This window comes from Periophthalmus magnuspinnatus, chromosome 1 (genome assembly GCF_009829125.3).
Source record: "Periophthalmus magnuspinnatus isolate fPerMag1 chromosome 1, fPerMag1.2.pri, whole genome shotgun sequence".
Classification (NCBI taxonomy): Eukaryota; Metazoa; Chordata; class Actinopteri; order Gobiiformes; family Gobiidae; genus Periophthalmus; species Periophthalmus magnuspinnatus.
In genome coordinates, this window is record NC_047126.1 from 26,551,865 (window position 1) to 26,576,241 (window position 24,377).

Genomic DNA, 24,377 nt, shown 5'->3' on the forward strand with positions numbered 1-24,377 from the left:
GAAAGGTTCATTTCTGTCCTGAATGTGACAGTATGGACACTTGCTCGAACGAGTATCTAGTTTGGATTAGTATCTGATTTTCAATACCACAAAAGTGCAAAATGACTCATACCGTTGTTTGATTACAGATTACACTGCACTTTTTAAATATTTAAAAACTGATAGTTAGTGTAATGTAATAAAGTAATGTTTTGAAACAAGTACAATTATCTAGGTTCATTCAGGAAATGAGTCTAAACTAGATTAGATTAAATTAGATTAGCAGCAGTAGTAGCAGTATTAATAGTATTAGTAAATTGGGGAATTTACCTGTCTCTCCAATTTCTGATGAAAACAATTTTTAAAAATATAATTAGAAAAGTGAATTCACAACATTTGTAAATTAATCAAAATTAAAATACTCACTGTCCATTTACAGAGCAGCAAAGACACAGAAAAACCTCCAGGAAGAATCTCCACCTCGCCATGATTCTTTCAACTCAAGTCCAAGTCTGGGATCTGGACCAAGGTCTAGTCCCACTGTAGTCCAAGCTCCGATCTGGGATCGAGACTAGGGTCTAGTCCCACTGTATTACGGTCTCTGGTTTGTGACTCTAGATAGGGCTGAACTCTGGTCTATTCCCTAGTGCTGCCAAGTCCCGCCCAGGTCCATTGTGGGTTAGGTCTTGTTTGGACCCCAAATTAGACTCTGATCTAGCTTTTGGCAGTGGTCTGGGCTTTCAATTGTGACTCTAGTTGTGTCTGGTCTATGGGCTTTCCCATAGTCCTACCATAGGATTCCTATGTGAACTTTGGTGTGACTATAAGCCATGGTTTGGAGCTGAATTTGGACTATAGTCTATCCCATATAGTCCTGCCCTCGTCCTGCCCTGGCCGAATCCCAGTCTCTAGTCTTGTCCGAACTCCAATGTGGATTTTGGTCTTGGGTTAAGATTCTGGACACTTTCTTGATCTGTTCTGGACTCTGGAATGTAAATTGATCTTGATAATCAGACAATCCTCTACGGTCTGGTATCTAGAAGTGAAGTCTGGACTGGCTCTAGACTAGGACCAGGTCTCAATTCAGGACTGGATCCTGGTCCGTGACATAGATCCTGACCCAGTCTGGGATTGTATCTAGTCAAAAATCTTGTCTAGTCCTTGATCTAGACTTTGGCCTGGTCTCTGGTCTCATTTGGACTCCGATCTCGGGTTAGGATTTTGGTGTAACTCTGGACTCTGGGCTTTACAAAAACAAATTGAATTGAATTAATCTAGTCTGGGTTCTAGTCTAGATTGTCCCTGGTTTGGTCCATGGGCCAGTCCCCGAACTAGACCCTGGTCTAATACCCGGTCTAGTCCTGGTTTGGTGTATGGTTTGAACTGTGGTCTAGCCTCTGGTCTCAGGTATGGATAGCTCCTGGTCAAGTTTGGTTTCTAATCTAGTCCTATGGTTTGTGGTCTGGTCTCTGATTTCTGATCTAGTCCTGGTCTAGTCCCTGATCTAGTTATAGGTCTGGTCTCTGATCTGGATCCTGGTTTAGTTTCTATTTGTTTTTCTATGCCTTATTATTGATGTTTTTAGGACCAAAGGTCAACTGTTTCAGTAACTCTTACATGAGGGATTCCCACAGTTACAGTGAAACACAAACTATTTTCCACAAGCTGTAAAATAAATAATCTAATAGAATGACCATAACAAAATTATATCAAATTAAACCAAAACTTGAAAATAGTCAAGATGCACTATGCAATCTCCCCATTGATTTTATTGTCTCACCACAATATTGCATCAAACTGATCCATCTTGCATTTCTTCGATCACAGGTATACTCATAGCTCTAAAATACCTTAAAATAATGCATCCTTACTGTGAGCAGGCTCACCTCTCTACAGATCTGACCTGTAACTTGGCCTAGTAGTGTCACTTGCTTGTCTCCATGGAAATGGATGTTAATTGTTATACTGTGGAACATTTTGGGCAAAACAATAATATCTTCATGGAGACAAACAGGGATAGAATCTCTATCAAAAAAGTTGCCGACAGTGCACCTTCCAGATACAACTGGAATAGCTGGAACCACGACAGGTGAGATGATTTTTTTAATTTTTTTTTTGTTGAAGATCAAACATCTAAACATGACAGTGACTGTTGTGCTACTGTGCTGTCTCATAAAGCCTAATGCAAGTAAAATTTTTAAAATAAAATAAACAATTCTGGTTTGGGTTATCGGGTTAAGGTTAGGGTCAGGCAGTGGACAGGGAGCTGTGGGTGGTTTTAAATGCGAGGAAAACTTCACTGAAGAATACTTCTGCTTTTAGAAAGGTATGTTTTTGTGTCTCAATGCAAATGCTACCTTAAATCTAACACAACACAATTAATGTATGGTAAAGACGACCCGATTATTTGTAGGTGTAGATTAATCCTGTCTTTATTTTAACATTTATTAGGCTCCAAAATTAGCATTAACACTGACACACAAAGACATATCTTGCAGACACCCATCCAGCAAGGATTTATTAATTTTAGACAGAAACATCATAAGGATTTCATTACAGTGGAAATGGCCAGACAGAACCTCCTTCTGACTGGAAGCAGCCAACTACCATTGTGCACAGAGCCAGTAATTAAGGTGTAATCATTATAAAGTGGTATCAATATTTCACTGCGCACCATCTGAGTCCGACTCACTGTAATCTGCAACAAGAGACGTACGATTTCTATCCATAATATTCAAGTGTCCATTTTGTTTCTCCTCCCCTGTTCCTCCTCTACACTCACAGTCTGCAGCTTCCCTTGTTACTGTCACCATGGTTACATGTTCAGGTTTGTTCATGGTTGTTGCCGTGGTTAAGTCTGTGGCGGTTTGTTTTTGGATTAACACTCCATGAGATTGTCCTTCTGTGGTTGTGTTTGTTGCTGTAGTTGCATTTTTGGTTGTTGCAGTTTGTTTTCGGATGAGCACTCCATGAGATGGTTCATCCATGGTGGATGCCATGGTTACATCTGTGGTGGTTGTGGTTCTTTTTCGGATGAATGCTCCATGAGATGGTCCCAGGGCTTTGACCACCGCTGCCTCTTTGCCCTGCTGACCCAACCTGTGAAGTAGACTTTGAGCAGCGCCTCCTGCAGTCGAGGATGAGGAGCTGAACCACGAGCGGCTGGAGATCGCTTGACGTTTGCTCTGCTGTTTGCCATCAAATGCTGAAAATAAAGAAATAAATTCATATTGGTATTTACGTTTATAAAGATAAAGATGAAAAGTGTTGTGAAAAGGTCTACTGCAGAGAGCGTTTTATATGATAGGCATAAAAAGTATTTGCTGAAAAAAGACTTTTAGATTAGACTGCAGCTACTACTACAGCGACTGCTATCACTTCCAATACGCCTCCATTGCCAAGACAAATAGTCCAACTATAACACAAATACCAATACTTTTAATACTACTTTTTAAGCTACACCACATATTAAACCCATGATGATATAATGCTCTCACAGTCTGGGGTAGCATAGGTGAGCAGAGTGGCCAGTCTCTTGTCCTCTTCTCTCTCGGGGAGCAGAGGGATGGACAGGTTAGTTCTGGCTCTCACCGCGTTGTCTTTCTCTTCCTGCTCAGCTAAAACCTTCTTCTCTGTCTGAAACAAAACACACAAATAAGAGTTACACATGTAACTATGGGTCCATGAATGACCACCAAAGGGCAGTGATGAAAGCACTGAATGACTCCCTTTATGCATGCACAGTTTGAGTATTAATACTAAAAAAAGTCACCCTGTGACCGTTTGGGCCAATCAGAGGCTATATGGTTATATCAGAGACTCTTTTCTTGCACAATCTTCTCACAGGAACGCAGGGGTTTTGACAGAGATCCTCTGATCCGGGATTCACAGAACTGTAGCCATTTTATGCTGTCTCTCTATGAGTCAGTACCACTAATGAAAATATGTCCTGGTATATTAGGACAGTGTGGCATACCCTGAATTTCTTGCGGAGAGAACTGTTGAGCTGAAAGTCGTCCTTCCAACCAGCCTGCAGGTCTTGGATCTCAGACAGAGATGGGAGCGCCCTCTTCAGTTTCTCTTTGTCTTTACCACCGTGGTCCAGTTTAAACATGGCGTCTGTCTCCAACTTCTCTTTCTCCGAGTGCTCTGAGAAAACAATGCCTCCATTTGAATCCTCTGCTCCATCTGAGCCTCTAATGAGCTCTGCATCAACTAATTTCATATCCTCTTTCTCTACATCCTTAAACCTCATCTTTGACCTTCCTCTAAGCCTGAACCAAGACTAAACCCAGTCTAAACCAAGACTACACCAGGTCTAACCCAAGTCTAAACCCAGCCAAAAACATAAGTTTTTCAAAAACTAAGTTTTTGGCTGGGTTTAGACTTGGTCTTGGTCTAGAGTACTACCAGTGGTGAGGATCTGCTCATTCTCCTCCATGTCCCATCTCTCCTCTTTTCTTTGGGCCCCGCTCACGATCACATAGTCACAGTTCTGGGGGTCTGTCTGCATCTCGATGTAGTTCACGCACAGATGGCACTTCATCCTGAACCTGGACACAGAAAAACAGATGCAAAAATGTTTAAAAATGACATAACCCACATTACCTTTTTAGTATCCTGTATATTTTATTGTATATGCGTTGTGTGCACATTGTACAGTTTGACTTTTGATGGAGGGCATGGGAGATTGTGCTTTTGAAAGAAATCATTATCATTATTTGTTTGGGATTGGCTCCACAAACATCATTTTAATATTATGGCTTTAAGTTATTTCAACTAACAACAACTATGTCTTTGGGGTTGAATAATGGCACGACTTTCTGAAGAGACTGAATTTTTTTTCACTGTTTAGTTATACTGACAGAAACAATGTTGGCCTGTGTGTCAGTTTTAGTTTAATGTGGATAGACCCATTAAATACAGAGATATTAACCATAAATCAAGTCAACAAATCTGTGATCTGACAATTAAACAGCAAATTCCACCATAAAATTCTGACCTGTCCAGCTCAGTTTTAGGGATTTCATAATTTTTTGAATGCAACTTTTCAATAAAATCTTCTAGTGCAGAGATTCTGATTGTTTAGAGAGTTAACTTTCACGTAAACATAAAGCACAAAGCTCACAACAAATAGTTAATAATATGGGTCTTTTTATGGCATATTAGGTTGGCATGCTTTGTATAAACTTGTACCACTTTTGGCTTATTCAGAATAATACTTACTTTTAAAAAATTGTCCATTCAGGGAACTTTTATTGCTTCTCTCCATCAATTTAAATAGCTAAAATAACCTAAACTAAACAATAACAGCAATATGATCTGCCATAATAGGATGGTGATATCGGGCTGGGTAGGTCAGTGCTCAGATGTGTTACCTGTAGATTGGAGTGGTGTAATAGTTCCCCACTTTCTTCTTCTCTGCGTTGTACCGAACCCCTGAAAGGAAAGAAAAACAGATCAGATAAATGACGAAAAATAGAAAGTACTGTAATGATCTGATATTTTAGTTTGTTCAGGGTTGACACCTTTTGTTGTTCTTATAACTATTAATGTGTTGTTAATGTAACTGCTTTTGCATGTGACGTGTTAGTTGCTATGCTGACAAAGTTGATGTGAAGGTTCTTTTTTGTCAGTTACAGTCTTTTAGGAGACTGGCTCTGCTGAGTAATACTGCGTTTGTTTTGCTTGTGTTTTGACATGGATTTACGGCCTACAGTAGCCCTTGTGTTCAGCAAATAAACAACAAGAGGTTGTTTGGCATGTTTCCTTACACCAAAATGCTACAGTATAAACTCTCTAATTAACCACCTACTCAATAACAACTGTTTTTAAAGACATGGTCATTTTGAACATAACAATCCCTCTTTAACTTGTTTTCTAGCTTTAGGTTATAGAACCACTATATGTTTTTTTTTCTGGTTGGGGGTCTGCCACCTTCTTGTCTCCATGGAGATGTTATTACTTTGCCTGCAGTGTTCCAAACAATAGCCTTAAAATTATCCATTTGGCATTCACGCAACTGACAAGTATGATAAGTCTAATGACATACTACGGAACATTCCAGGCAAAGCATGTCAAGCCATGGAGATAATGGACGCCCCACCAGAAAAGTTAATATTAAACATCAAAAGTGGTAAGTACATTCCCTAATGAATGCGGAACCCTTGGAAAACTCTCATAGTATTCCGAAACTGTTGAGAAGGTTTGACTCACCCATCCCGATGTGGTTCTTGCAGCCATCACACCAGATGTTGTAGGGCATCTCAAACCTGACAAGGAAAAAACAGTTAATTTTCACACTAATAAGAACAAGCCCTTCACAATAACACTTTTCTGATGCCATAACAGAAAATATCACATTAAATGATACTACTGAAGACAACTTTATGCCAGTGTTAAAATACTTTTAAAGCAGAATATTTTTTTAAATAAATTACCATTGTAAATAATAAATAAATGTAAATAACCCAATGACAATATATGGTATCTCATTCTGTGTCAAGGTCATGTCATGTTTGTTTAACATAGTTAAGTAGTGCAGAAAAAACTGTCCATCTATCATTATTGTGATGTCGGGTTGTCAAAAGTATTGAAAATCAGATAGTAATCAACATTAAAACTGCTCATTTAAGCAGGTAGCAATACTAACAAACTCATATTTACAGGAGCAAAATTAACCTTTCCTTAATAGCTTTAGATCTTGAGCTGTATCAGAACAAGTATAAGATAGACTAGTATACGCCCATGGATCACTATGAAACCTACCTGGATGACTAAGTGATTACACAGATAAAAGGCCAAGTGGTAATTTAAAAGAAAGTACAATGATCTAATGCTAAAAATCACATTCTATTACCTAAAGAATATGTTTGTTTTTATTATTATTATTATTATCATCATGGTATTTGAATAGGTATTGAGAATTGAGTCTATTCCTTAGTATTGAAATTTACTTTGAAATTTTTGTATCGTGATAACAATAGATATAAGGCTATGTAAGGGTAAAATATATTGAAAAATACCTTATGATGAGGATGCCCTGGGACAGCTTCCTGGCTCTTTCTCGAAGAGCGTGGGTTTTGTGATAGCCATTGAGAGACCCATGCTGAAGAAGACAAAAAACATGTCAAGGATTGGATAATTTAACTTAAAAATATAAATTAGTGGACCAACCTTGGCTGGATCGAAATCCGGAGGGTAGTACTTGTTTGTTCCTTTCCTCTCACCCTGTAAACAGAGATACAAGTTAAAACATGGCATCACACAGCAATAACATACCCAAGAACCTACTTTGGATGTCTTTAGTTTTCCCACAACATAACATTTTTCACCCTATAGATAGGATGTATTGACGCAGTAAACTAAAGACAAGTACTGGCCGCTCAGTCGACTAAAAAGGGTGTGTGGAAAAAAGCTCTGAGAACTAGTATCTCTATGCATCTGACTCAAACTGCACTCAAGACTACACCTGCTCGGGACAACTATTTATGTTGAAAAAAGTAGGAAATAATGGATTTATAGAAACAGTGTAATGATATGTATTAAGAATCATGTGAACCATGAGTTTAATCTGCCTTTTTACATATAAATACCAAAAATACCAAATCTTCAGCAAACTCACTCACTAACTTCTCCTTTCTGCTGCTGTCACATATAAATCCTTATAATAAATAAATAAATAAAATGACCCAATTAATACAGATTGTGGTCGACCGATTAATCCGCTAAGCGACTAAAGGACCTCAGCCCTAATAAGATGTTATGGATAATATTGAATCCAGTTTACTCAAAGTAGTACTCAAGAAAAGATATCTAACTATAATAAAACGGTACAGGTATTATACTGTAGTACAATATAAATACGCTGAATTACCATTGTGACGACTGGACGTTCTCAGTGGAGCAGGAATTTTTTTCAACTTGAATCAACTTGATTCTGAAAACACAAAATAAAAAAAAAACAGTCAGTTAATTTAGTCCATAAAGCTAAATACAGAGGTTACATGCATACTGAATAGATTATGAATATACTGATTAGAAATATAGGGTAAAGTAATGTTAATAAAAAGGTTTCCTAGACAGCAGAACGAGCTAGCCTGTGAAGCTAAGGTTATTTACAGGCCAAAATCATGACTAGAAACCCACTATTTGGGCTATATTTACTCCATGTGGTGAAAACGGCTGTGCGATAAGATCTGCAGGGACATTTTCAGTAATTTATGCGTAGCAATACTCGTTCAATTTAAGAAAAAACTACTTTACCTCGCGAACAAGTTGCAAATCACCAAAACATCTGAGGGTCAATCGTCACATCCGGATTTTGCGTACACTACCGGAAGAGGACTCAAACAAAAGTCAGATTATTTTAGAAATTGAACCCAAAAAAAAAAATTAAATTAAAATGAAGTGCATGTTCTGAATAGTAAACACACGTTTTTATGAGTCAAACATTTGCATTCTTGACAGCTAACCATCTGCCTTTCATATATTTTTCTATGTAAATTATCTGTTCTATTTATTGAATGGAGTGTCCATGTTGGTGTAATAATTAGATAACAAAATGTTTTTACACTATTTTGTTGAAGCTGTCGGATTTATGACATACCGGAAGTGACGTCTATGAATCGCAGCAAGTGTCGCTGTCATGGAAGCTAAAACGTGGTGTTTATTACTTCGAACAAATATTACTGGATTTTGACGGATTTTTGAGTGAAAATGGAGACTAAAGCGGAGAAACATAAGCGGTTTATCTGCTCGTTTCAGGGTTGTTTCGCTGCGTATAACAAACAGTGGAAATTAGATGCACATTTATGTAAACACACGGGAGTGAAGCCGCACACGTGTGGATACCAGGGCTGCGGTAAGAGTGACCAGCTTAAATGGTAGAGGTGCCTGGAGGGACTCAGATATAATAACTTAAATAACACCTTATCATTTTCAATGTTTATCAGTTGCACAGAAAAAGATAATGATAACAACAATATTACACGTAATTAATGTGGTATCAATGAAAAAGTGTGACATTCTGAAGAGGGTTACAGCACTGTTAGCTTGAACCCTAGACTGCATATATAAATTATATTATTGTGTACGTCTTTAGTTTTTGATTTACTTTCTAACTTATACAAAATATTGGCCCTATTGCTGCTTGAAGAAATATAATAGGTTAAATAAAATATGATCTTCATATGCCATGTTGTTACTGTTCAAGGATCTGTAATGGGCATTTGAGCAGTTTTGGAGAAGCAGACAGGCCAGGAGTCTGAATATTACATAGTATGGTATTAAATGCATAATCTATTTATTTCAGAGGTTTTTATGGATCATCTTGAAAAACATTCACTCATGTTTACTTATGTTTGACTCTGATCTGTCTTCTTGTCTCCCTTCTTGTACTCCTCGCACGTACCTCTGAATAAGATTAAGACACCCTTTATTGTCCTAGTAGGGAAATTCATTCTCTGCATTTGACCCATCCTTCAGTGTCTCTGAGTTAAACCTTTCAGGAGCAGGGGAACCCATCTCCAGATCTTGAGCCAGTCTTTGTCAAAAACCACCTTAGCTGGAGGATTTGACCTGTTGTGCATGTTTTGGGTTGATGGGGGAAACCGGAGTGCCTGGACCATGCAAACTTCACACAGAAAGGAACATTTTAAAGGCGCAGTTACTAACCCTTTTTTTTTCTTTTTTTTTTACATCTACAGGTAAGTCCTTCTGCAGCCCGTACCATTTGGCGCGTCACGAGTTGATCCACAGTGGAGACAAGCCGTTCCCCTGCACTGAGGAGGGCTGCAGCGAAGCATTCACCACAAACTCTAACCGTCTCCGCCATATCGACCGATTCCATCGTGACACACAAGAGCCACGATTGTATGTCTGCAAGTTTGAGGACTGTGGACTCAGATTCAAGAAGAACAAACAACTCAAGTCCCACATGTGTGAACAACATGAGAAATTACCGCCGTATCAATGTACTTTTGAAGGTAAATGAATGTCTGCTGTATTTTTCTTTATTTCTGTTTGTTGGATTCACCTAACATCATGACTTTCTAAACTAGGGTTGTCAAAAATATTGATTATATTGAAAATCAGATACTAATCTATACCAAAACTAGTATTGCAACTAGATACTCATTTGAGCAGGTATCGATACTAAAAAAGTTACATTAATAGGACAGAAATTAACCTTTCATGAATAGCTTTTAGAATGATCGTGAGCTGTATCAGAACAAATATTAAAATCAAGTTTGAAATTTTAGTGTTATGACAACACTTTGAAACTGTATAGTTTAACTTGAGCTTGAGGACAGCCCATATTATACTATTTTCTGATGTTTAACACACAAACCCTGCATATTTTGACTGAGTTCTTCTCTCAAAGTGAAAACACTGTTCCACTTTGGATGTCATGTATAGGTAGATGGTAACTTGAAAACTGCCACTTTATGACATCAAAAGATGGAACAGAGCATTTTGAGCTATAATCTAGGATTTCTCAAACGTGTGTGAATGAAACAAAAACACAACTCCAGGTATGTTGTTGAGGAAGTAACATTATAATAACGTGACTAAAAGCTCACATAAGTCAATTTTGCGTAATGTAGGACCTATTGCAAAATTGTGGAACCAATCCATAGTGAAAAACTAAGGTTCAAGATTTTTGGACATTGATTTTGGTTATTTCCCTCAAAAACAGTGGCACCCTTAGAGTTATATGAACGCAACCTCTTATGCTGATTTTTGTTTAGAATATGTGTTACTTTCCTCACTTTTGTGTTGTAAGAGATGTTCATTTCTGATGCAAGCGTCAAAGAGGACTAAGAGACTGAAATATAAGTCAGAAGGGTTTAATGAGTTCATCACAGGTAAAGTTAACAATGAAGCACCGGACTCTCAGGAAAAGATAGGAAGAGAGTCCTGAGATGTTTGTGTTTCCAGCTTTAGGCCTCCCAGTGTGTGAGGCGGGTCTTCCTCTCGGCAACATGTGGTTACACATTAAAAACCTTTTGGCAAAATCCCACAATGTGTGTTTTTAAGTCAATCAATCTCATTGTTTTATGACCCTCACAGGATGGGGGGCACTCAGTCCTTGGTGAACAGGGCCACAGATAAGAAGTGGCCCTGGTCATAGGTGTTATCTTCTTGGCCCCAGTGCTGTAGATTGCTTTACGACCCTCTCAGGGTGGGGGTCTTTGGTGAATGGGGCTACAGGCATCTGGGGGTAGTATTACATTGTTAAAAAATACCTTACAGCGTTAAGTGCTGCTATTCATGGATTTCAGATCCCTGTTATAGGCAACATAACATTTTGTTTTGCTCTGGCAAGTTCAGCAGTCCTAATTTTTTTTTGAACCCCAAGGATAACTATTGAATGCATCTACTTTGAGATTATAGTTGTAAATAAAGTTGTTGAATAATGCTCTATTCCATCTTAAGGTTGTACGATGAGATTCACCTTCCCGAGTAAACTGAAGCGTCATGAGAAGGTTCACAGAGGTTATCCGTGTGTGGAGGAGGGCTGTGCGTTTGTGGGGAAGACATGGACAGAGTATACGGCTCACAGGAGGGGGCAGCACCGAGCACGTTTCAGCTGTGAGGAGTGTTCTAGAAACTTCAAAGACCAGTCCAGTCTGAATCTGCACCGGCGCATTCACAGTGACACACGTCTAGTGCTCAAATGCTCCCGAGGCGACTGCGACCGCACCTTCACCACAGCCTTTAATCTCCAGAGCCATATATGGTCCTTCCACGAGGAGATTCGTCCCTTTACTTGTCCTCACCCGGGTTGTGGCCGAAGCTTCTCCATGAAGCAGAGTTTGACGGTGAGTTTTACATGGACTTTTACATGTTTAAGACGATGGGATGTGCTGATGGAGCAGAAGCCATTATCATTCTCTGATAGTTTCATCACAAATCTTCAAAAGGGCACTGTTAAAAAGTACCAGTAGAGTACCAGAAAAAAAAAAAAAAAGTTTGGATGGGACTATGGTTTTGTGAATCTCGCATAACCACCAGATGGCGGTGCTGAAAGCACTAAATGATTTGCTTCACACATGGGCAGGGAATAGGTCAATGTTTTCACCACCGCTCTCTGGTGGTCATCTGATGAAATAAAACTACTGGTACCAAACCATATTTACTGAATAAGAAATTCTGTCAATCACAAGTTTATTGCCTGATGTGGGAGCATTATAGAAAATTTGGTATTTTCCCATAGAAATCTTTTTTTTTTGTTTCACTATGAAATTTTTTGTTAAAGTTTACTTATGAATTTGGCACTTTCTAGGTAAAAATAAAGGTAGGATTGGGAACAGAAAAAACGTACAGTTCAGTTGCCGCTAGAGCTGTGCTAAAAATTTAAAGATCGATGGATCACGTTCTAAACTTTGGTCAATCTTGATGATGAGGCTTGTTTAGGTGAAAGCACTGAGTCAGGGCCACATTACGTCTCTTCTTTCTGTCTCCTCATGTGTTTCCCCAGTTTTGACTTCCAGTTCCCAGTGTTCAGTTCCCTCTGCCTCTGTGTATCCAGTGCCTTTTGCCCTGTTCCCCCTCCCTCTCTCTGATCCAACCACAGCACCTCATCATCTTATCATTATGATCCAGAGTTACGGATTTATGAGTGAAATTTAAGACCTAATTGAGCGCACGGACATCACACATGTTTCCCCCATATTGCCCAGCCGTAGGTGCCACAATCAAAATCCAGGTATAAGTACTAATACCCCCATAAATGGAAATGGTACTCAGCCCTACATATAGCCCATCCCCATAATAATTAAATATACAGCAACATTTGCTGACATTACATTATTCAGAAATCATTAATTATTTGAATAAATTCATAACATGTTGTATTCATAAAATTCCTGTTTGTAGCGTCACGGAGTCATACACGACCCTGAGAGGAAGAAGATCCGGAAAGCTCCAAATAAGCGGTCTCTTGCCTCAAGGCTAAGTGGATTCGAGGACAAAAAGACCTCTGCCAAAACCAGTCTAAACCCAGTCCAGAACAGGCCTGGTCCTAGTCCTGACTTAGATCCTGGTCTAAATCCTGATCCCAGAGTCAAGAGTCCCAGTCTTCCAAATCCTGTCCCAAATCCCGGTCTTAATCCCAGTCCAGTGCAGAATCCTCATCCGGTCCAGACTTTGGTTCAGTTCCAGGAATTAATTTTTGACCCAAATAATGGACTAAACCCTTCAGGCCAGTCTCTGGTGCAGGATCATAGTCCCAATTTAGTCCAGGACTCTGTGGAGCTGGTCTCTCTCCTGCAGGACACCTCTTTACTGTGTGAGACTCATGTCAGTAACGCCCTCAGCGCCTCTGTCACTGCCTGAACTGAAAACAGGAACTTTATTTTGAAATATCCAAGAATAATGGATAATTTGGAAATTTTGAAAATGCAGTGTTTCTGTTATTGAGGGGGTTCTTGATGCCCTATTTTTTGTCTTTGTTGCATATGATTGTTAAAATATTCTAATATTTTTTCAAATCATGTATGGAAAAAATGTTGCTTAAATTATAAAGCTTTAACGTGTGTGACAAATGTTTTCTCTGATCATTTCTATTAGTGACAAGGTCCATTCTCCCGCTATATTTATCCAACCACAATACAACATCTGCTGATTAAGTAGACATTTGAGCTGCCCCCATCTCACTGCAGGGATATAGGAAGATGGAAGGGCATCTGACAAATCACGTTATCACTAATGGCCTGTGAAACCGCCCAAAAAAAACTATTACTATCTGTGATGATTTTCTCATTTTGACACGGCGCACCTGATCTGAGCTTCTGAAACTCGTCCTCTTCGCATATTCGTGTTCAGGCCCTAATTAATAGAACAAATGTTTTAAGAGTCAAACCTGAGCCAACTCATTGGAAAGTAAAGAAAATATTTTTCTTTATATACGGATCTTACTGAAATAATGACGTCAGGGCCCCAATTTTGTGCTTGTGCTACAGAATCTGCTGACCTTCTTGTAGCAGTAACTGAAAAATTGTCTGCTCCCACCGTGATCCACAAGTGACACGGAGAAAAGCAGACTACATCCTTGCTGACAAAGCCACTGTGTACAACTGTGATGATTTGCAGTCCACACATTGTCTAGCAGCTTTAAGGTTAACCTTAGCAAGCAGTATACAGGATCACACGGACTGCACCCTGACCAGCAGTGACCAAACCATAACACAAATAGGCTACAAAACCAAATAGTACACAGATGAAGCTCACTGACATTCACTTATATCTGGACCAGAACTGTTTTGGACAAGACCGTGACCAGGACTCTAATTAAAACCAGAATAGAGCAAGAATAGAGACTAGACTTTAATTAAACAGGGCTAAATCAGGCCTCGACCCAGCCTAAAACAACTTTAGACAAGGACTAAACCGGAACCAAATTGGATAACACAAATTTTTACAATCACAATAGGTTTAAAACTGGTCTGAACTTGGTCAAACCTGGACCAGGACTAATCCTGTCCTGGTCTAGTCCTAATCCAATCCTAAAGCAGGACTAGGACTAATACCAGGACTAAACTCAACATCAGGATCAGACCAGGACTAAGACCAGGACCAGACCAGGACTGAAACTGAACAAAACTACTTTGAAATCGTATCTTTTCTGAGACACATAAAACCATAGATGTTCACAGACATTACTGCCATATCAACGGCAGAGCAAACAGATTCCTAGAATTAATGATTTCATTGGCTGTTTCCAGGCTCACTGCCTTCTGATTGGTCAACACAGACAAACTAGACCAGGACCAAGACTAGACCAGGTCTGAACCAGGACCAGCCCAGGACCAGTCCAGGACTAAACCAGGATCAGCCCAGGGCTAAACCAGGATCAGGTCTAGACCGGGTGTAACAGTCCCTCATTTATGCATTTAATTTAGTGTTTGTCCTTTATATTTTATGTTTCCGCCATTAAAAAAAAGCCCAGCCCTGGCAGCCATTACCTGGAAACAAGAAACAAAGAACAGCACAAAAATATACAATCTTAAAATTTAGGTAGAATATTATTTGCTAAGTGAATAAATGTAATGAATCATAACCATAGACTCTAAAATGTTAAGCTCTTTATAGTTTAGTTTGTGACTCTTAAAAGAGCCGCTGTGGGTCAGTCTTGTGGTGGACATGAGTACTCTCCGGGCTGCCATGGCACTGCTCCCTCTTCCCAGAAGTGTTCTTCTCAGCAGTTTCTGGGTGGATTTCCACTTCCCGGCGAAACCGTCTCCACTGCGAGGTCCAGATGTCAAATGCATCTTCCACTACCAGGGAAATACTCACTACCACTGGTCAGAAGTGGTAGTGAGTAGTTAAGAGCTACTCTTTTCTTTGCATTTAAATAGTTTAAAGTTTATTCTGCAGGTGCATGGGTTACAGCAGTTGTTTTGTACCACAACATGTTTGTCACTGAAGTTGTTGTACAAGTTGACAGCACAAGTTGAGGAACACTTTTGTCATTACTGTCCTGAACTTGAACCTCTGATGTTCCAGTTTCAGGGTCAGTTTGGACAAATTGCTCTATTCCTGTTTCCTGCTCCTTCTCCCTTTTTTCATAATTAGAGTTGTGCTTGTGGATGTTTCTGTTTAAATTTTCTAATTCAGTTTGCAACTCTTGCTCCAATTTATGTTTCTCATCAAAACTCTTCTCTAGCTCTTGGTACTGTTTCTTCCAATTTTCATTCTCCTGCGTCAACATAAAGACTGCAGCACAGATCTGTTGGTCACGCTCATCCCGTTTGTGTTTTTCCTCCATTTTTTCCAATTCCTTATGCAGCTTTTAAAATTTGTCATTGAAGCTCTCCTCCTGCTCCAACAACATTTTTCACATTGTCAAATTTTCCTGCCTTAACATAAACTTTTCATCACACAATATATTGTCCTCTTGCCTAATACTTTTAAAGCTAGTGCTGCTGCCCTCATCTGCCTTTTCCTTTGGCAGCCTTAAAATACTCTCCCTCTGTGTGTGTGACGGATGGCCAGGTGTTTCTGTCTCTCGTTGCAACTCGGGGAAATCCAAATACCCCTTTTTTGCTTCCGCATCCTTCAGGAATTCCATGACCTCCACTACATACTGGGATTCTTTGGTCTGCCAGTCCGCCTCACTCTCGCTCCAGTGCAGGGCCGTCTCGTTCAAAACCCCATTCTTGCCCATAAGCTCTGCCTCTTTGTAAAATCCAGAATTTACACTTTTTAGAGTGTGTGCGACAGGCTCCTTATTTTGATCCTAGTGTTTTTATTTCACTATTGTGTCTAACTCAAGATATGAATATTAATAAGACAAATCTGGCGCCTTCTTTCCACGAGGTCGCTCCCACTCATGTTAACAACAGGTTGGATTGACAGCGTTGCTAAGTGCCAATTCCGTGATCAGTCTCAGTCTTGATCCTGTTAGATCTAAGTACTGCAATAACGTGTCCTACCACAACTCTGCAGATGACACTCAGATCTATGTCTCACTGCAGCAGGTGAATATGGACCAGTGGATTCACTCTGTCTCTGCAACAGATCAGTGTGTGGATGTGAAACAACTTTCTCCAGCTAAACTCAGACAAGACTGAAGTCATCATCTTTGATCCACAGAAACATAGAGAAGGTGTCAGCAGTCACCTCCAGTCTCTCTCTAAAACCTTCAAATCAGGCTAGAAATCTTGGTGTAATAATGCTTGGGGTCCTGACTAGAACCAGGAAGTACTTCACACGTGTCCTGTGCTTAGGTCTCTGCACTGGCTCCTGTGGCTCAGAGAATAGACTTTAAAGCAGCTCTGCTTGAACCATCTCACACTCTGAGGACTTCAGGGACCGGCCTCCTGCTGGTGCCCAGAGTCAGGACTAAACATGGAGAGTCAACGTTTGAGTTTTATGCAGCTGAAACCTGGAACAATCTTCAGACAGGCCTCTACTCGGATAATGTTTAAATCCAGACTCAAAACAGTTCTGTTTAGCTGTGCATAAGACTGAAAGGTTTTTATTCTGCACTTTTCTCTTTTAATGTTAATTTTATGATGATCATTTGTGATTATTTATGTTTTGATTTGTTGTATTGTGATTTTAATGTCTTTTGTGATTTAAATTTTAATGTAAAGCACTTTGAAATACCTTGTGCGTGAATTGTGCTATACAAATAAAATTGCCTTGCCTTTACACAACTATAGTGTTTTTAGAAACGTATTTTGAAAGGGCATATGGAAAGGTCATCAACTATTTTTCTATTTGTAACGATTTTTTCATGTGATACTTTACTTGAGTAACTTTTTACCTCTGTATCTGTACTTTCACTTTAGCAACAAAACTGAGTACTTCATCCACCACTGAAAATCAGTATAATTTTTAGAAAACATTTTGAAAACAGAGAAACAGATGCTGTTTTGTGGCGGCAGCTGTACCGTGATGTCATTAGTTGCTGTTGTTGTCGTTGTTAGCTGGTGTTGACGGCGGACAGAGCGGCCTGTTCTGTTCCAGGCCAAAACGGTACAAATCTGCATATCTTTTGGTGTCATTTAGTAATTGTAATAAAGTTGTAACTGAATCATGTTTACACATTTTTATCTTTTTAAAATATATTTTTTTATTTAATATGTGTTTATATATTTATTGGCACAGGCAACATTTAATGTAAAAGGTCTATATTATGCATTCATCAGGCTCTGCTTTTTGCAATGGGGTTTCAACTTTTACAGTCTAAAGGTCATAGTTGTAAATAGTCTAGTAGTACAGGGTGGCCCAAAAGTCACTGACAGTTGAAAAAAAAATCATAACTCTTTTGTTTCAAAATATTTTTATTTTATTTTTTCAGAGCATTTAGAACGACCCTTCTGACATTAATCTGAGCAAATACAGCACCGAGGAACCCTCATTGTACAGTTGTCGTTTTCACATACAGGGGGCAGTATGTCATCTCCACAGCCCTGACTAGTCCCGATTTCTTCCTGTGGGACTATTTTAAAGAAAAGGTGTTTGTGAATAAAACTCTGACAATAAACGACTTAAAACGTAACATCGAGAATCAAATAAGAGACATAAGCCTGGAAATGTTTTCAAATGTTATGCAGAGTGTGTTGACTAAACTAAAAATGGACACTTTAAAAACAGTATTTTTAAAAATTAGGTCATTTTTACTTCCTCTAGTTTAAGTAGGGAGTGTTAAGTCATATTGTTACCTCATCAAAAACAGATCCGGAGTTGTGTTTTGTTTCATTCACACATGTTTGAGTAACACTCCAATCCGGAGCAAAGCTGTTGAAGGTAACGCCCCTTCCCAGCAGCACCACTGGTTTGGCATTGGGCAGGTGCTTAGCTACGCTGTCGATCAAACCTGTTGCTAACGCAAGTAGGAGTGACCTCGGGCAAAGAAGGCAGCTGATTTGTCTATTAATCTTGTTCATATCCTGATTTACGGACACAATAGCGAAATAAAAATACCAGAATTATATAGAGCGGGTTAATACGAACATTTTAAGACCAAAATGACGATCAGTTATGGAGAAAGGGCCCACGATCACTTCCTATTTGGAACGAGGCGGCTAGCAGGTTAGCTATGTCCATTTATTTATTTAACACAACTATTTTTGTATTCAACATTACGCTAGGTCTGACATATTGCTTCAGAAAGTAGATTACAATGACTACGATGAAAATGTGTGTTTACTTTTTATTATAAAAGTAAACCACAACGTGAGACAAATGAGAATAAAAATAAATCAAAGTACTTTAGCAGGAAAACATATGGTCCAATTTAGCTGTGCAGATCTGATGGAGGAGACGGATGAGGCCGCTCTCTCTTTTCGGGGCTCGGGTGGTGTAATATTGATTTCTCTCGCGCGGTTGTGCTGATTGTGTGAGCGCAGTGAACGCATCCATCATGGCCGCCGCTCCTCTCCTCCTCCCACGCCGTCCCCGCAGTGAATCCATCTTCTTGGCTTTGGCATATTTAAGAGACCACTATCGCTCCCTCAGGTGCACTGTTCCCTCTAAACTGCGCGCGTGCGCAATTGCGCACTGCTGACGGTCTCCGCGCACAGAAAATCTGTGCTGCGCACAAAAAAATCGAACCGGGGTTGAAAGTAAAATAAACACACAACAATTCATTCTGCGCTATTTTTCAAAGTGAGTCAGTGAGTGTGACCGGGGACGAGCTGCTCCAGCCAATTATGTGATTCACATACGTATTTGAGCAGTTTATCAACGTCAGGCGTCCTCATAGGCTGCTACCAGAGGTTTAGCAGATGTGGCCGATGTGGAGTGAAGACTCGCTAATGATGCTAATGATGCTAAGTGTTTAACGTTCGGACGGCCCGCCCTCGGGCAAGATCCGCGCGTAAAATTACGCACGCGTAATTGCGTAATTTTACGCACTGTTTTGCAGCAGTTTTGCGTTTTAAACATGACGAAACGGACAAAACAAAGGAAGTACGCGGCCGAGGACACTGTGGATGTTTGTACAAGTTCAACTAGAGGCATCTCGGACCCGGAGCGGTTCGTGGAACCGAGTGAAGATCTCATGATGGACTCAGGAGCAGAGGACCTTATGTTTCGATGGACTGGATGCTGTTCTTGATCGGTAAGAAAACAATGACAGAAGTGGGTCCAAGCGGGACTCGATCCACCAACCTCTGTCACAGAATGACTGTCACACTGTCACATGTACAGTGTATTTTTAGTTTCCAGTGTGTGTGTGTTCACTGTTTGCAGTGTGTGGTTTGTAAATATATTTATTTTGACCCATACCACTTGTTTTGAATATATTTTATATACAAATACACATTATATATTGTATTTTTATATGATATGTAAATGTACAGTAATAGAGCAGCTGGGTGTGCAGATACAGATTCCTCTCAGTGTGTATTGGTCATTGAAACTGTCACTAGTTTATGAGTTGTAAAAATCAAATGATCGTGTCATATATTGAAAAAGAGTTACCGGACTGTCTCCCAGACACAGTAGGACAATCTCACTCAGTCACAGCAAAAGCTTCACACAATGGCTTTTACTCATAATACAAGTCAGAGCTTTATAATAAAAATGTTAAGTGTGTTTTCAACATTGGAGTTTAACTATGGCAAAACATGAGCTTCCAACCAAACCAAGCCAACTGTAAAATTAAATATTTATACTTCCAATAGCATTAACATACTACACAGGTCATGAGCAAGATTTTTGTCATTTTCATTGTATAAGTGGCTAAAGCACTTAATTAAAAGTCTTATAACACAAATGTAAATGCGGTAATTTGATTCTTTTAATAAACCATTTAACTTGGATGGATGTGATGCAGCATGACCACAGTGCGCACGTCTGATGTTGCTCACAGTGGCCCATGGGACACTCAGGGAGTTTGTGTGTTTGCTCAGACTCGTGAAAAATTAGAGGGAACATTGCCTGTTACCCAGCAAACATACTGTAAACAAAACCCATCAAATTTACACATGACACCATCACAATTTTGCTACTTGTAAAGTACTTTGAGTTATCTTATAAGTAAAGAAGTAAACGCTGTTGACACTCGCACTGGCATTGGGGCGAGTGCAGTGTGAATGTGGTCGACCTGGGCCGGCCTACACACTCCACGGTACAAGTAACAGTGCTTGGAATTGAGTAAAAAAGGATCACATATATTTGTATGAATGGACACTGCAATGCTGCTGTTTAACAACGTTACAATCCAGCTCAGCTAGACACAGGGGAAGTAACAAACAGCTGGAGGCCTCCCCCTCCCCTTCAGGAACATATATTGTGTTATAACTCTGTCCTACACTAAATTCACGTAGGATGGAGGGTGTGTGGACACTTCTCAGCTCCATGGGCAGAGTGCAGGTTATCGAGGGCTGAGCCAAACTTAACGTGGTTTTTGCACTGCCCAATGACTGGATATACATTCAAGTCTGCCGCTTCTCCAAAAAGTAACACTTAAAGCCAGTTAGTGTGCAAGCTTGCCTCTTCCTCCTCTGTAGCCTCCATGTAAAGCAAATCCTCTTGTAGATTTGGAACTAACAGAAAAACATCCATGATGAAATTTCAAAATGCATTATCCTAATTAATTTTAAATTCTTTTGACCCGATATTATTATTATTGCATAGTAATTTTATATATCTATGGACAGTCAGAGTCCGCCTGGTCAGTGAGCATTGGGTAATAGCTAAGGATTTGCTTTGCCGTGGCCTGCAGGTCCTCCTTGGTTGGGTGGCAACTTGAATATACCCCATGCTCATTGACCAGCCGGACTCTGACTCTCCGTGGGTACGTATAATTACTATACAGTACTACTACTATCATGTCAAATTAATTTACAATGAATTAGAATGATGCATATTGGACATTTAAATGCATATTTTGAAATGTCATTATGAATGTTTTTCTTTTATTCCCAAATCTACAAGAGGGTTTGCTTTGCCATGGCCTGCAGGTGCTCCTTGGTTGGGTAGCACAGGGAGTCAGTCCCACCTGCAGCCCTCACTGTAAACACCATGCTCACTACAGTATTTCTGTTGAGCCTGCAGTTTAGCTCCTTTGAAAGCCTACAGTCCTTTTCTCATCCTGTACATTTTAACTCAAGGTACTCTTTCCTAACATGCCCTAACTCACTGTCAGGGTAAACCACATGTTGAGGACTTGGGAGCTGAACTATCTTGATGGGGCTGGTTTTAACCCAATGAGAATAACCCTCAGGTTTCTCACATGTTTCTGTTGCCTGTACAGAGAAAACATTACCATGAGAATATGGTATTTGGACAAACCAAAACTTTAATTCACGCTTAGCAAATCTTATCACTGGGTGAAGAAAATTTTCAGGACCAGGGAAAAAGTATTTCAGGGCTTTTCTTGATGGAGAAAGTCTGCATCAATGTTTGCGGCTGAGGAATACACTCACCTAAAGGATTATTAGGAACACCTGTTCAATTTCTCCTCAATGCAATTATCTAATCAACCAATCACATGGCAGTTGCTTCAATGCATTTAGGGGTGTGGTCCTGGTCAAGACAATCTCCTGAACTCCAAACTGAATGTCAGAATGGGAAAGAAAGGTGATTTAAGCAATTTTGAGCGTGGCATGGTTGTTGGTGCCAGACGGGCCGGTCTGAGTATTTCACAATCTGCTCAATTACTGGGATTTTCACGCACAACCATTTCTAGGGTTTACAAAGAATGGTGTGAAAAGGGAAAAACATCCAGTGTGCAGCAGTCCTGTGGGCAAAAATGCCTTGTTGATGCTAGAGGTCAGAGGAAAATGGCCGAATGATTCAAGCTGATAGAAGAGCTACGTTGACTGAAATAACCACTCGTTACAACCGAGGAATGCAGCAAAGCATTTGTGAAGCCACAACACGCACAAACTTGAGGCGGATGGGCTACAACAGCAGAAGACCCCACCGGGTACCACTCATCTCCACTACAAATAGGAAAAAGAGGCTACAATTTGCACGAGCTCACCAAAATTGGACAGTTGAAGACTGGAAAAATGTTGCCTGGTCTGATGATTCTCGATTTCTGTTGAGACATTCAAATGGTAGAGTCAGAATTTGGCGTAAACAGAATGAGAACATGGATCCATCATGCCTTGTTACCACTGTGCAGGATGGTGGTGGTGGTGTAATGGTGTGGGGGATGTTTTCTTGGCACACTTTAGGTCCCTTAGTGCCAATTGGGCATCGTTTAAATGCCATGCTACCTGAACATTGTTTCTGACCATGTCCATCCCTTCATGACCACCATGTACCCATCCTCTATATCCAACCTAAAAATACCATTGTCCTTAGTAACATTCAGATTATTACATAGTATTAAGTTAACAGGCAATAAACAGACCTTCTTTGCATACAGTACAATCTTGGGAAACTGTCCAGTCTCTGCAAAGCACTGAATGACTTCTCTGATGGCTACTTCCAGCAGGATAATGCACCATGTCATAAAGCTCCAATCATTTCAAATTGGTTTCTTGAACATGACAATGAGTTCACTGTACTACAATGGCCCCCACAGTCACCAGGTCTCAACCCAATAGAGCATCTTTGGGATGTGGTGGAACGGGAGCTTCGTGCCCTGGATGTGCGTCCCACAAATCTCCAACAACTGCAAGATGCTATCCTATCAATATGGGCCAACATTTCTAAAGAATGAATCAGCACCTTGTTGAATCAATGCCACATAGAATTAAGGCAGTTCTGAAGGCGAAAGGGGGTCAAACACCGTATTAGTATGGTGTTCCTAATAATCCTTCAGGTGAGTGTATATGTCACAGTTCTGCCTGTTTTCATGTTCATCCCCAGTCCAGCTCCGTTTCCCAGGCTGTTCCGGTCCTTCCTTTACTACCTCCCTGTTTTTCCCTGCATCTGCCGTTCATTTCCTAATCAGTCCAGGGTAGCCTATATACAGTATACTCCCTCTGTTCACTCAGTCCTTGCTAGATGGTTGATCAGTCAAGAAACACACTCAAGAGCTGCAAATACTCGCCGTTTTCATTTCTGCAATTCTGAATCTGCATTAATCCCTGTTTGAAGGCCCTGTTTCTAAGTTTATTTTCCCAGCCTGTTTCCCATATTGAATCCTCAAAGTGAAAGAGATTTTAGTTGATATTAAATAAGATAATCATTCCTCACTTGTTTGAAGGACATGTTCTGTTGTATTTACTGAGACTAAGAAGTTTGACTGTATTCTTTGTGTTGCATTTGAGTCCAGTTACCTGCATGATAATATATACAAGTGATAGTGTTGACAAATTAGGTGAATACATAGTTATAGTAGTAGCTTGTACAGTCAAACAGACATCAGAGAAGCAAGTCAAAGTATTTTTTTAAATCTTCACAGTTGGATTTATCACAATGGGGGAAAGTTTACTTAGTTACTTAAAATTTCACCACACCGTCTAGCTTGTCCATGTTACTGGACACAAAACAAATAAAAATGAGATTAATGGTTTAATTGAAGAAAATTGTTTCATTTGTGATTTTGCTTAGTTTTGTACCCTTTTCCTTCTCTGGTAAAAATGGCAGTGTCCTCCACCGTATGACACACTCTGCAGCCTAGAGCCGAGTAAATATGAATTGGTTCATAGTTGAATAGAACAATTACAGGATGTGTGTGTGTTGAGCCTCATTAAAACATGGATACTGTGGTTACTTGAGCATCTGTGCGGTGTGAACATACCATTGTATTGCAATATTGCAGTTACCGTGACATAAACTGTAAAGTTTATAATAAATACACACACTAAATTCACACACGTTTTAAATCACTTCATAGATTATTAGAGTTTTTTGTTGTAGGTTGTTTTATTGTGATTTTTGTAAAATTGTTCACATTAAATGCACCAATTCCAAGACTTCTCAATGCAAAACTGTTTCACCAACCAACCACATCAGAAATGCGATTGTTTGGTAAATGC

The 24,377-nt window shown here is 39.7% G+C and overlaps 3 protein-coding genes across 3 annotated transcripts in view; 1 reads left to right on the forward strand and 2 right to left on the reverse strand.

Moving 5' to 3' along the window:
• Positions 1-565, reverse strand: part of LOC117370048 (complement C3-like) — a 45,111-nt gene extending 44,546 nt beyond the window's left edge. Inside the window, exons 1-2 of the mRNA XM_055224016.1 lie at positions 406-565; positions 310-324 (exon numbers count right to left, since the gene is read on the reverse strand). Of these exons, the coding sequence (XP_055079991.1) occupies positions 310-324; positions 406-467 (77 nt within the window). The 5' untranslated portion in view covers positions 468-565. The remainder of the gene's footprint in view (positions 1-309; positions 325-405) is intronic.
• yju2b (YJU2 splicing factor homolog B) lies at positions 565-8,306 on the reverse strand. Its single transcript, XM_033975744.2, has 10 exons — positions 8,245-8,306; positions 7,856-7,918; positions 7,156-7,209; positions 7,005-7,087; positions 6,196-6,251; positions 5,358-5,418; positions 4,390-4,532; positions 3,956-4,128; positions 3,477-3,615; positions 565-3,184 (listed from the first exon to the last, which is right to left on the reverse strand). The coding sequence occupies exons 2-10, from the start codon at positions 7,856-7,858 to the stop codon at positions 2,643-2,645; spliced, it is 1,254 nt and encodes a 417-aa protein (XP_033831635.2). The 5' UTR covers positions 7,859-7,918; positions 8,245-8,306; the 3' UTR covers positions 565-2,642.
• A 299-nt stretch (positions 8,307-8,605) lies between these two features.
• LOC117379009 (transcription factor IIIA-like) lies at positions 8,606-13,421 on the forward strand. Its single transcript, XM_033975730.2, has 4 exons — positions 8,606-8,842; positions 9,687-9,965; positions 11,419-11,804; positions 12,862-13,421. Exons 1-4 carry the CDS (start codon positions 8,698-8,700, stop codon positions 13,318-13,320), a joined length of 1,269 nt encoding a protein of 422 aa, XP_033831621.1. The 5' UTR covers positions 8,606-8,697; the 3' UTR covers positions 13,321-13,421.
• Positions 13,422-24,377: the final 10,956 nt, after the last annotated feature.

Coding starts and splice junctions, on each gene's coding strand:
- yju2b (XM_033975744.2), bottom strand. Junction 5,419..6,195: donor CAAGAACCACATCGGGATGG/GTGAGTCAAACC, acceptor CTTTCCTTTCAG/GGGTTCGGTACAACGCAGAG. Junction 3,616..3,955: donor CTCTCCGCAAGAAATTCAGG/GTATGCCACACT, acceptor GTTTTGTTTCAG/ACAGAGAAGAAGGTTTTAGC.
- LOC117379009 (XM_033975730.2), top strand. CDS start 8,698: ATGGAGACTAAAGCGGAGAAACATAAGCGGTTTATCTGCTCGTTTCAG. Junction 8,843..9,686: donor GTGTGGATACCAGGGCTGCG/GTAAGAGTGACC, acceptor TTACATCTACAG/GTAAGTCCTTCTGCAGCCCG. Junction 9,966..11,418: donor GTATCAATGTACTTTTGAAG/GTAAATGAATGT, acceptor TTCCATCTTAAG/GTTGTACGATGAGATTCACC.